Here is a 10901-nt window from a genome sequence, read left to right on the forward strand (position 1 = left end):
GTCCAGTTTCCGGAACATTGGGCCTTCTGGTTAGTATTATTAGCCTGTGCTTCCCATTGGGCAGCCCCCAAGGCCCTCCCGGAAGCCCCCAGTTCCCATAGCAGCCTGGCCTTGCAGCTAGAACTGGGCCAGGTTAAGACAGGACTATATTTATGACAGCCAGAAATGGCTGGGATAAATACAGTATAAATATAGCCATTTCTTCTATGCCAATATTAAGTTACTGTCCTGAAGCTGGTCCAGCCAGGCCGGACCCTGACCTCAGGGGCCTGAATGGGTAGAGGGGGCACAGGGCACTCACCTTCCATGGCATCTCTATCCTCCTGAATCCAATCCAGCCAGGCTCCACCCCTACCTAAGTGGGCACGGGAGCACAAAGCACTCACCTTCCATGGCGTCGGAGATGCCGCTGTCTCCGCTGCCGCTCTGCCTCGGAGCTCCCTTCTTCCCTTGCGATGTGTCCAGGCTGCCATTGCAGTCTTTGCCATGGGCTGGGTCCCCATCTGCCTCCCCACCTTCCAGAGCTTGGGCGGCCTTGGCCTGTAGACCAGCAAGAGTGACTGGCAGGAAGTCCAGCTCTGAGCCAGAGGGATGGACTAATTGACCCTCAGAGCTTCTTCCAGAGTCCTTCAGGGTGGCAGCCTCTCTTCCTGGTCTGTGTCAAACTTAGTGCAGGTGGGGGAGGGACCAACCTCCATGGTGGTGGGGGTGACAGGGTAGGGGCCAAAGTGACTAAAGACCCTCTGCCCTGAAGACCCTTGACTCTGATGCCCTGACTAACCCTCCAACTGTTGACAGAATGAGAAACTGGTCAGCTGCTCCCTGGGGCCTCATCAGGAACTGCCCGTCCCTCAGTATGGACCCTTCCACTACCCAGAAAGCATCACAAAACCAGAAATATTTGAGCTGGAAGAATACTTCAGGTTTCGCTACTCCAGATTCCTTGTTATAGACAGGGACACTGAGGCACAGAGCAGAGAAATGCCTTTTCTACTGCTTGGATCCCTCTACCCCTCTGCCACCAGCAAAGCTCCCAGCCCAGGGCCTTCTGCTCCTTCTGCCTCAAAACCCCTACCCCCATGCCCTCCCTCACCCTCGGCCCCCCAGGGAGAAGCCAGTGGCAGCCCTGGCTGAGGGCAGGTAGAACCCTGGGTCCTCTATCTCCTTTCCCTGAGTCCAGACCTTCTCCAGCTCCTCCTGGTGCTTTTTGAACTTCTCAAGCATCTGCTGAAACTCCTCCTCTTTCTCCTTATCCTCGGCCAGGGTGGCCTCGTTCTGTTCGGCATATGCCATGGCCACCACGGCCAGGATCAGATTGATGAGGTAGAAAGAGCCCAGGAAGATGATGACCACGAAGAAGATCATGTAGGTCTTGCCAGCTGCTCGAAGGGTCTGGGAGTGGAGGGAGAGGGAGTGGAGGGGTCCCATGACATCCACCTCCTTTGACCCAGTGCCCCTTTCCATACATCCATTGCCCGGATGGGTAAGCAGAGCCCCTCCCTCACAGAGCCTGGGGAACTGATGGCCGTCATTGGCATGCTGAGCCATGTTCTGGGGAACTTCAAAATATCTACTTGGGACTCAAATGTTTCTGGTCTCCTGGCTCAGAGGAGGACCGAAGCCAGACATCCTGATATCAGAGAGCCAGGACAGAAAATTGGTGAACATGGGTTTGGGGTCAGCTTGAATTCTAGCTTTGCCACAGTGCCTGGCACCTAGTAAGAACTCAACGAATAGTAGCTATTATTATAATTTAATCAATTTATTTATTTGTGTTTAGACGTAGTCTCGCTCTGTTGCCCAGGCTGGAGTGCAGCGGTGCGATCTCGGCTCACTGCAATCTCCATCTCCCAGGTTGAAGTGATTCTCCTTCCTCAGTCTCCTGAGTAGCTGGGATTACAGGTGTTTGCCACCAAACCTGGCTAATTTTTGTATTTTTTTTAGAGACAGGTTTCACCATGCTGGCCAGGCTGGTCTCAAACTTCTGACCTCAAGTGATCTGCCTGCCTCGGCCTCCCATAGTGCTAGGATTATAGGCATGAGCCACTGCACCCGGCCAGTAGCTGCTATTATTTTTGTTATTGTTATCAACACCGTCAATGTTAGAAACATCACCAGGCATCAGAAGGCAGTCACTCCAGGCTCAGCCTGCCTTCCCTGCAAACAGTAGAAGGCAAATAAAGTATGGCCAGCATTGAATTTCTTTCTTTCTTTTTTTTCAGACGGAGTCTCACTCTGTCACCCAGGCTGGAGTGCAATGGCGTGGTCTCGGCTCACTGCCACCTCCGCCTCCCGGGTTCAAGCAATTCTCCCTCCTCAGCCTCCTGAGTAGCTGGGAATATAGGCGTGTGCCACCATACCCGGCTAATTTTTGTATTTTTAGTAGAGATGGGGTTTCGCTATGTTGGCCAGGTTGGTCTCGAACTCCTGACCTCGTGATCCGCCCACCTCTGCCTCCCAAAGTGCTGGGATTTCAGGCGTGAGCCACCGCGCCCAGCAGGCAGCATTGGATTTCTAAGCTGCCCTACTGGCTATGATGAGGCCTAGGGGGTCCTGGGCTTGTGCCTGTGCTAGGTCCAGACCTTGGCTCTGAAAGCAAAGGTGTGGAAAGAATTAAAGCTGTGGCTTGGCTTAGAGCAGGTGTCCAGTTTCAGAGAGCACAAGCTCCTATAAGGGCACTGTGGGAGTCCATGAGGAGATGGCCCAGCTAGGGGGTTGGCCATCCTGTGGTAGGCCCCATCAGGCCCTGCAGAGGCTGCAGGGATGGAGGGGAGTGGCTGTAGGGTTGGGTGGCAGGCTGGGGCAGCTGTACCAGCTGGAAGAGGTTCTCCCAATAGTCCTGTGTCATGAGGCGGAAGAGAGCCAGGAAGGCCCAGCTGAAGGTGTCGTAGCTGGTGTAGCCATAGTTGGGGTTCCGCCCAGTCTTGATGCACTCATAACCCTCGGGGCAGTGCCTAGGAATAGGACAGGGGGCTGGGTTTAGGGTGGGAGGAGCACTCCAGCTGGGGACAGATAGGGACCCCAAGGGAAAAAGATCCGTCAGTTCTGCCTGTGTCCCCCAAACAGAAAAGTATTCCATCCATGCCCACGGGTTTCCCTGCACTCCCATCCACCCGAGGTCCTCATCTCTAATCAGCTCCCACCTTCCAAGACCCCTGGGGCGCCTTTTCTGCATCCCTTAGCATCACTCACCCAGCATCACTGCTGTTCCCACAGAGCAGGGCATCGTTGGAGCCCTCCAGGAAGTAGAAGTTCCCTTTGGGAGTCAGAGGCCACAAAGGAGGCAAGTCACCCACATGGACACAGTGTGAGCACCTGCGCCCATTGCACACCTGTGGACAGGTCTGCGTGTACCACATAAACCAAATGGATGTTCCCTGGCTGCCTCTTCCCCGTCCTTTAAGGACAGCTCCAAGTTCCAAGGTCTCTGGGTAGGGACTCGGCAGGGAGCTCAGCTTGAGCGCTGTCAGCCCAGTGCCCAGTGTGGGCAAAAAGTCACGACGCAGCAGCGGCACAGAGACGAAATGTGTACGTGTGTGCATGGGGCTATTGTGTACCTGTGTAGGGCCCCTGAGTGAAGGGTGAGTGGGGGCTGGAATCCAGGTGCCAGGGTGAGAAGGGTTACCTTTTCCTAATTTGCAAGAAGGTGCTATGTAGACTAACAGTGGCTGTGTGAGAATGTGTGTGTTTCCGGCATGTGTGCCTGTGAAGATGCATATGTGAATAGGATGTGGGTGTGTGGGTGGGTGATGGTGACCCTGCTAGGGTGTGAGTATGTGAACATGTGGTGTGATGAAGGAGGACAGGGGGTGCACAGGTTAGGGAGTAGGAACTATAGACTCTTGCTTTGCATAGTGAGAGCTTTAGGATTTTTTTTTTTTAGACTGAGTTTCACTCTTGTTGCCCAGGCTGGAGTGCAATGGCATGATCTCGGTTCACTGCAACCTCCATCTGCCAGGTTCAAGTGATTCTCCTGCCTCAGCCTCCCGAGTAGCTGGGATTACAGGCATGCGTCACCACGCCAGGCTAATTTTTGTATTTTTGGTAGAGACGGGGTTTCACCACGTTGGTCAGGCTGGTCTGGAACTCCTGACCTCAGGTGATCTGCCTGCCTCGCCCTCCCAAAGTGCTGGAATTACAGGCGTGAGCCACCGCGCCCGGCACTTTAGGATTTTTAAAACAGTTTGCCATTTGTTGTTGCAGTGACCCTTTGAGGAAGGTATTGTTATCTTGATTTTATAGGTGAGGATTCGGAGGGCTGGGGAGATCAAGTGACTAGTCAGAGGGACACAGGCTGCCAAGTGCTGGCTTTAAGCTCAGGTCCTCGCCATATTATTTGTCTCATAAGAAGGGGAGACAGGGCGGGGAGCGGTGGCTCACGCATGTAATCCCAGCACTTTAGGAGGCCGAGGTGGGAGGATCACATGAGGTCGGGAGTTCGAGACCAGCCTGGCCAACATGATGTAACCCTATCTTTACTAAAAATACAAAAATTAATTGGGCCTGGTGGCACATGCCTGTAATCCTAGCTACTCAGGAGGCTGAGGCAGGAGAATTGCTTGAAGCCAGGAGGCGGAGGTTGCAGTGAGCCGAGATGGCACCTTTGCACTCCAGCTTGGGTGACAGAGTGAGACTCCATCTCAAAAAAAAAAAAAAAAAAGAAAAGAAAAAGTGGAGGCAGAGGCTACCCTAGGGACTGGGACAGGATCCCCCTTGCCCGTCACCATCCATTCTTACCTTCATCACTGATGTAGGCATCCCAATCAAAGGTATCGTTGGTGGCCCAGCTTGCATGGCTGTTCCACGTGTCATTGGCATACCATGAGTCATTGCCGTACCACATCTCATTGCCATACCATGTGTCATTGCCATACCACGTGTCATTGCTGTACCACGTGGTGTTGGTGTCGTTGAACGGCGGGGGCCAGCGCACACACTTCTGCCTCAGGTTTCCCATGAAGAGCTGCAATCCCACCAGCGCAAAGACGCTCAGGCAGAAGACAGTGAGGATCATCACATCCGATAGCTTTTTCACCGACTGGATCAGGGCCCCCACGATCGTCTTCAGCCCTGACCACAGAGAGGGCAAGGATATTGGCAGGGGGCAGGGCAGGGCGATAACAGAGCTCCCCCGGCCCCCATCACGAAGCTTTTTCCTACTCCATCTTCAAGGCTTGACTTACTGAGCACCACTACTTCCCCGAAGCCTTCTGAAATTAACCCCACCCTTCTCTGATCACGTCCTCAATCTGGAGCCTTCAAATGGCCACAGACGCTCAGCCACTAGGAGAATGAACTATAAAGACCTGATGGGCTGTTGCCTGACCTATAGAGCAAACAAAGGCATACAGCGGAGCTTAATACATGTCACTAGGTTAGCGCTGTCAAAGTGTGTTCAATAGAACGCTAATCTCCCATGCTGTGCCCTTAAAAAGGGGGCGTTGATAATGTTTGGGAAAAGCTGCGTTCTAGATTCTGCTCTTGGAGAGTCATTATGTAGTTGATCCTATCAAAGGCTCTGAAAAGTCCTGCAGAAATAAACAAAAACTTTATTTGTATTTATTTATTTAGAGACAGAGTCTTATTCTGTCACCCAGGCTGGAATGCAGTGGCGTGATCTCGGCTCACTGCAACCTCTGCCTCCTGGGTTCAAGTGATTCTCCTGCCTCAGCCTCCCAAGTAGCTGGGATTACAGGTGCGTGCCACCACACCCAGCTCATTTTTTTGGTACTTTTAGTAGGGATGAGGTTTCGCTTGTTGGACAGGCTGGTCTTGAACTCCTGGCCTCAAGTAATCAGCCTGCCTCGGCCTCCCAAAATGCTGGGATTACAGGCATGAGCCACCTCACCTGGCCTATTAAACAAAAACTTTAATCCCACGTATCCTTAACATATTTGACCACAGAACCCTTTTCCTTAAAATGCCTAGTAGCACCCGAGGAACAGCAGAAGCTCTAGACTGACCTTGAAACATCATTATATTCTTTAGACAGACAAAGGCATAAACGATGCTGAAAGAATCCCAGGGGGCAGATTCCCATCACCTATGGAAGAGCCATAACTTCTTCCTCGGGCCTAATCATAGTGCCTCCTGCGTTAATATGACTTCATTTCCTTTTCTTATCCTGATATGGAAAACAAATGCTCGGCAGCCTCCTTATAAAAGCCCTCCTGCGCCCCAAGGATGCTGGCAGCTGGCACAGAGGAAAGGCAACGCCGTCTTGGCTCAGTGGCCAATGTACAGTGTGGAATTTGGGAAGTGCTTCCTCTCCTGGGTCTCACACCTTCCTCGGCTGCAGTCACAGGGCTTTAGACTAGAAGAGAGCGCAGGTACTTTCTTTCTTTCTTTTCTTTTCTTTTGAGATAGAGTCTTGCTCCATCACCCAGGCTAGAGTGCGGTGGTGTGATCTTGGCTCACTGCAACCTCTGCCTCCTCGATTCAAGTGATTCTCCTGCCTCAGCCTCCCAGGTAGCTGGGATTACAGGCACGTGCCACCATGCCCAGCTAATTTTTGTATTTTGAGTAGAGACGGGGTTTCACCATGTTGGCCAGGCTGGTCTCAAAGTCCTGACCCCAAGTGATTCACCCGTCTCGGCTTCCCAAAGTGCTGGGATTACAGGCGTGGGCCACCACACCTGGCCTCAGGTACTTTCTCATATTAGGATTTAACAATTTCCCCTCTTCCCAGAGCCTGATCTCTATCCTTTTTCTTTCTCTCCTTTACTGGGAGAGAATCTCCAGTTTCTCCACATGCTCTTTTGCAGGTCTGAATGATCAGATTCTATTGATTTCATGCTTCTTGATTCATTACTTTGGAATTGCTCTGACCTTATTGCTCAGCAAGTGCCTGGTGTGTTCCTAATTGAGCTCTCAGGGCTTGGACTTTACCTCATGGAGCCTTTTTGTGTCTCTCTCTGCTCTGCTCGGTCTGCTTATTTTATTGAGCACACACATATATATCACAAACCATGAGCCAGGGGCTGTGAGGGCCTTACAGATATTAAGGCATTTAATCCTTACAACAATCCAAGGAGTGGTACTATGAGTCTCCATATGCTACAGATAAGGAAACTGAGACATAGACAGGGCGAGGCACTTGCCCAAAGTTAAAGTTAGGAAGTGGTAGAGGTGAGAATTGAACCCAAGCAGTCAGGCTCCAGAATCTGTGCTTTTTTTTTTTTTGAGACAGTCTTGTTCTTTTTCCCAGGCTGGAGTGCAGTGGCAAAATTACAGCTCATAGCAGCCTTGATCTCCTGGGCTCAAACTATCCTCCTGCCTCAGCCTCCCAAGTAGCTGGGACTATAGGAGAGCATAACCAGGCCCAGCTAATTTATTTATTTATTTTTTTGAGATGGAATCTCACTGTGTTGCCCAGGCTGGAGTGCAGTGGCATGATCTCGGCTGACTGCCACCTGTTTCCCAGGTTCAAGTGATTCTCCTGCCTCAACCTCCTGAGTAGATGGGACTACAGGTGCACACCACCATGCCAGGCTAATTTTTGTATTTTTAGTAGAGACAGGGTTTTGCCTTGTTGGCCAGGTTGGTCTCAAACTCCTGACCTTAGTTGATCCACTCGCCTTGGCCTCCCAAAGTGCTGGGACTATAGGCGTGAGCTACCATGCCCAGCTGAGTCTGTGCTCTTAACCAACTTGCCATGCTGCCTCTCAAATGCCCATCCTTCCACGTAGGACCCCATCTGCCTTCTGGTCACGTGGGCCCCTCTGTGTCCCGGCTTTGCTGTGAGTTCTACAAAAACACCAGCCTGGGAGTGTTGTGACACTGAGTCAGGTTCCAGGCCTGCGCATGGTACGGGGGTCTCTCAGCTCAGGCAGAGGGTCCCTGCACCTCCCCAGTACCTGGGATGACCGTGATGGTTTTGAGGGCCCGCAGCACCCGGAAGGTCCTCAGGGCTGAGATGTTGCCCAAGTCCACAAACTCTGTCAAGTACCTGGGTAGGGGGTGGAGGGGGGTAGGGGCTGTCAGAGCCTGGGGTGGGTAGTAGGACAGAAATCAGGGCTTCTCCAGGCCTGGGATGAGGATTCCCAAGAAATTGGGGGTACCACAGGGTCTGGGGGGCAGGCAGACACCCCCAAAGCTCCTCTGGGAGCCCAAGGGTTGGGAAGGACAGTGCAGGAGCTCTGGGGGAGTGGGGATGACAAAGATAGCCCGGCTCGCCCAGCAGGTGAGGACCCATGGGTCTGTGGGTCAGGGCTGCCTCATGTGATTATCAGGAGTCCATCAGGAGAGTGCTGAGCCAGACCCTGAGAATGGCAGCTTCTAGAATTGTGCAGCTCCCTATCTGCACAACTGACCGATGTCCCCTGCAGCCCTCAGCCCAGGCAGCTGCCCTCTTTAAGGCCTGGCCCCCTCCCCTCACCCACTGCAGCCTCAGGATGTCCTGGGGCCCCTGCTCACGCCATCATGATGACACTGAAGTCCAGCCAGTTCCAGGGGTCCCGGAGGAATGTGAAGTTGTCGACACAGAAGCCTCGGGCCAGTATCTTGATGAGGGACTCAAAGGTGTAGATCCCTGTGAAGGTGTACCTGGGGGGGAGAGGGCCGGCCGGGGCAGGCATGTCACCTGGGCAGGCGTGAGTGTGGCAACGACAGACCCCTAGAACGGAGGGACACAGAAATGAAATATGCCACTCAGGCGGCTAAGGACACTAGCGAGTGATAGCGTGGCCACCCCAGGGGCTCAAGGTGTGGATGAGGGTCACAATGACAGTGTGTCTCCCTGAAAGACAAGAGCAGCGCCACACAGAGGTGCAGACACCTGAGACGGGCTGTGTCCCAGTGCTGGGGAGCTCAGGGAGCGGGGAGACTTACTCCACATTCTTGGACCAGGGAGGCGGGTCACTCATGGTCATGAATACGCAGTTGGTCAAGATGGTGATCATGATGAACATGCTGAACAGCGTGGGGCAGGGTCAAGGAAAGTGAGGAAGCAGCTAGGACGGGAGGTGACAGAGGGTCTCCTGGGCCAGAGCACCCCATCTCGCCCATCCCTAACCCCTCCCACCTCTCCCGTCTTGGGCAGGATATGCGTGGATGAGCACCTTGATGGCCCCGCGCCTGACCACGCTGAAGGGGCTCAGCAGGTAGAGAGCAGGTGTGGCAGAGAAGCGGAAGATGGCCTTGCCCTTGTTGAGTACGATGAAGGTCTAAGGTGGGGAGAGAGGCTGTGAGACCCGGGGACAGACAGACAGGCAGACAGATGGATGGATGGCAGACAGACAGAGGGAGCCTTCCCAGGCCCAGACCTTCTTATTGCTGTAGTAGGGATCCAGGTCCTCCAGGGGGATGCCGATGACCTCCGGCGGGGGGTCTCCGTAGATCATGGGTAGGTTCTTGCCAGCCTCCAAGTCACTTCGTGGCTTCCGTTCGGGCTCCTCGATCTCCATCTGCTTGTTCCGCTGCAGCCGGGCCTCCTCCTCCACCGCCCGCTGTTCTATGGCTGCCAGTGACTCCCGGGTGAAGGGGCGCAAGCACTCAGGGCCCAGAGGCACCAGGGTGCACAGAGATGGTCTGGCCATCCTCGCATCCTGGGCTCAGAGACCAGAAGGGTGGTGGGTGGCCTGGGGAGCTGCAGTGTGCAGCCCCGGGGTGCTGGGCGGCCACCCCTCCCTGGGTGGGCCGTCCACTCCTCACCTCCTGCTTGCCCAGTGGCCGAGCCGGGGAGGTGGGCGTGCAGGCTCTATCGGGACTGGGAGATGTGCCTGCAAGGTGCTGCTGCTGCACAGGTGCTGGGCACAGAGCATCACCCCTGGCCTCACACCACACTTTCCCCAGCAGTGGCAGGGGCCGCCCCCAGGACCAACAGCAAACCAACCAGATTCTTTGTGGCCTTGGGACTTGGGGCCAACACCCCAGTGCCTTCGACTGCCTCCTGGGCCCAAGCTCCGGGAACTGTGTGGCTTCAGCCTAATGGAACAGAGAGAGAACCACAGCTGGCTGTGCTCAGGCGACCTCTGGATAGGCCAGGATGAGGGGCCTGGTTGGGGGGTTAGACCAAAGTGGGACTGGCACAGGGACTTCACCCTGAGGGCCGACGTGGATCCTGATATTGGCCACCTGGAGATGTAGGTGGAGACCATGAAGGTGGCAGCCAGGCTCTGTGCAAAAAGGTTGCTGTGATTGATTAGTGATGTCTGCCAGGGGCGCAAGGAGGAAGACCGTGGTGCCTCTGCCTGTGTTTGCCATCCCTGGCCTGGAGGGAAGGGAAAAGGAAGATGGGGGTGGGTGTGGATTCCTCTGTCCTGACCTTTGGGGTACTTGGTGTTGGGCTGGGAGAGGGAAGAAGGAAGGGCTCTGGGCCCGGCAGGGATCTCCCAGCAGTTCCCTCCCACAGCCCTGGGGGCCCTAGCCCACTGGGAAGGCAAGGTGAACTGGGAGAGGAACATTGCATCTGGAGAGCTGCAGGTGCTAACGTGGAAGAGAAGACGTACAGGGAAGGTCACAGGGACAAGGAGATGGACAACTCCAATGGTGGGGGCAGGGCTAGAGCTCCTGGGGACTGCTTTTGGCTGGTGGTCCCAGCACAAGCTGGATTGGGGGAAGAGGCACCCACCAGGAGCCTTTGATGCCTGTGAGCATTGTGTGGTCTGGGCCCCACCTGGCCCCTCTCCCCTTCTGCCCAGCCCTCCAGAGCCTATTCCCTGTGGAAGGGAAGGGGGATCACTTATTGCAAATGGCCCTGGGGGAATGAGCACATCAGCAGGCAGTTGCAGAGAGACCCCTGCAGCCCAGCCGCACGCAGCCACTGCGAGACCCACGTGGACAGACCTGGAGCCACCCCTGAACCACAGAGACCTGGACAGACCACTAGAGACCCCCAAAGCCACACCTGAGGGTGGCCCTCTCCCAGTGGGCCTTGACCCCTGCAGAAGCCCCCACCCTGG

General features: G+C 54.6%; 1 protein-coding gene across 1 annotated transcript in view; it reads right to left on the minus strand.

Annotated features, from left to right (window-relative positions):
- The window catches only part of SCN4A (sodium voltage-gated channel alpha subunit 4), a 34541-nt gene extending 24928 nt beyond the window's left edge, over positions 1-9613 (minus strand). Inside the window, exons 1-10 of the mRNA XM_054459005.2 lie at positions 9264-9613; positions 9046-9164; positions 8830-8919; positions 8416-8544; positions 7857-7948; positions 4738-5070; positions 3193-3256; positions 2813-2954; positions 1183-1392; positions 387-540 (exon numbers count right to left, since the gene is read on the minus strand). Of these exons, the coding sequence (XP_054314980.1) occupies positions 387-540; positions 1183-1392; positions 2813-2954; positions 3193-3256; positions 4738-5070; positions 7857-7948; positions 8416-8544; positions 8830-8919; positions 9046-9164; positions 9264-9536 (1606 nt within the window). The 5' untranslated portion in view covers positions 9537-9613. The remainder of the gene's footprint in view (positions 1-386; positions 541-1182; positions 1393-2812; positions 2955-3192; positions 3257-4737; positions 5071-7856; positions 7949-8415; positions 8545-8829; positions 8920-9045; positions 9165-9263) is intronic.
- Positions 9614-10901: the final 1288 nt, after the last annotated feature.

Source organism: Pongo pygmaeus, chromosome 19 (assembly GCF_028885625.2).
Source record: "Pongo pygmaeus isolate AG05252 chromosome 19, NHGRI_mPonPyg2-v2.0_pri, whole genome shotgun sequence".
In the NCBI taxonomy this organism is placed as follows: Eukaryota; Metazoa; Chordata; class Mammalia; order Primates; family Hominidae; genus Pongo; species Pongo pygmaeus.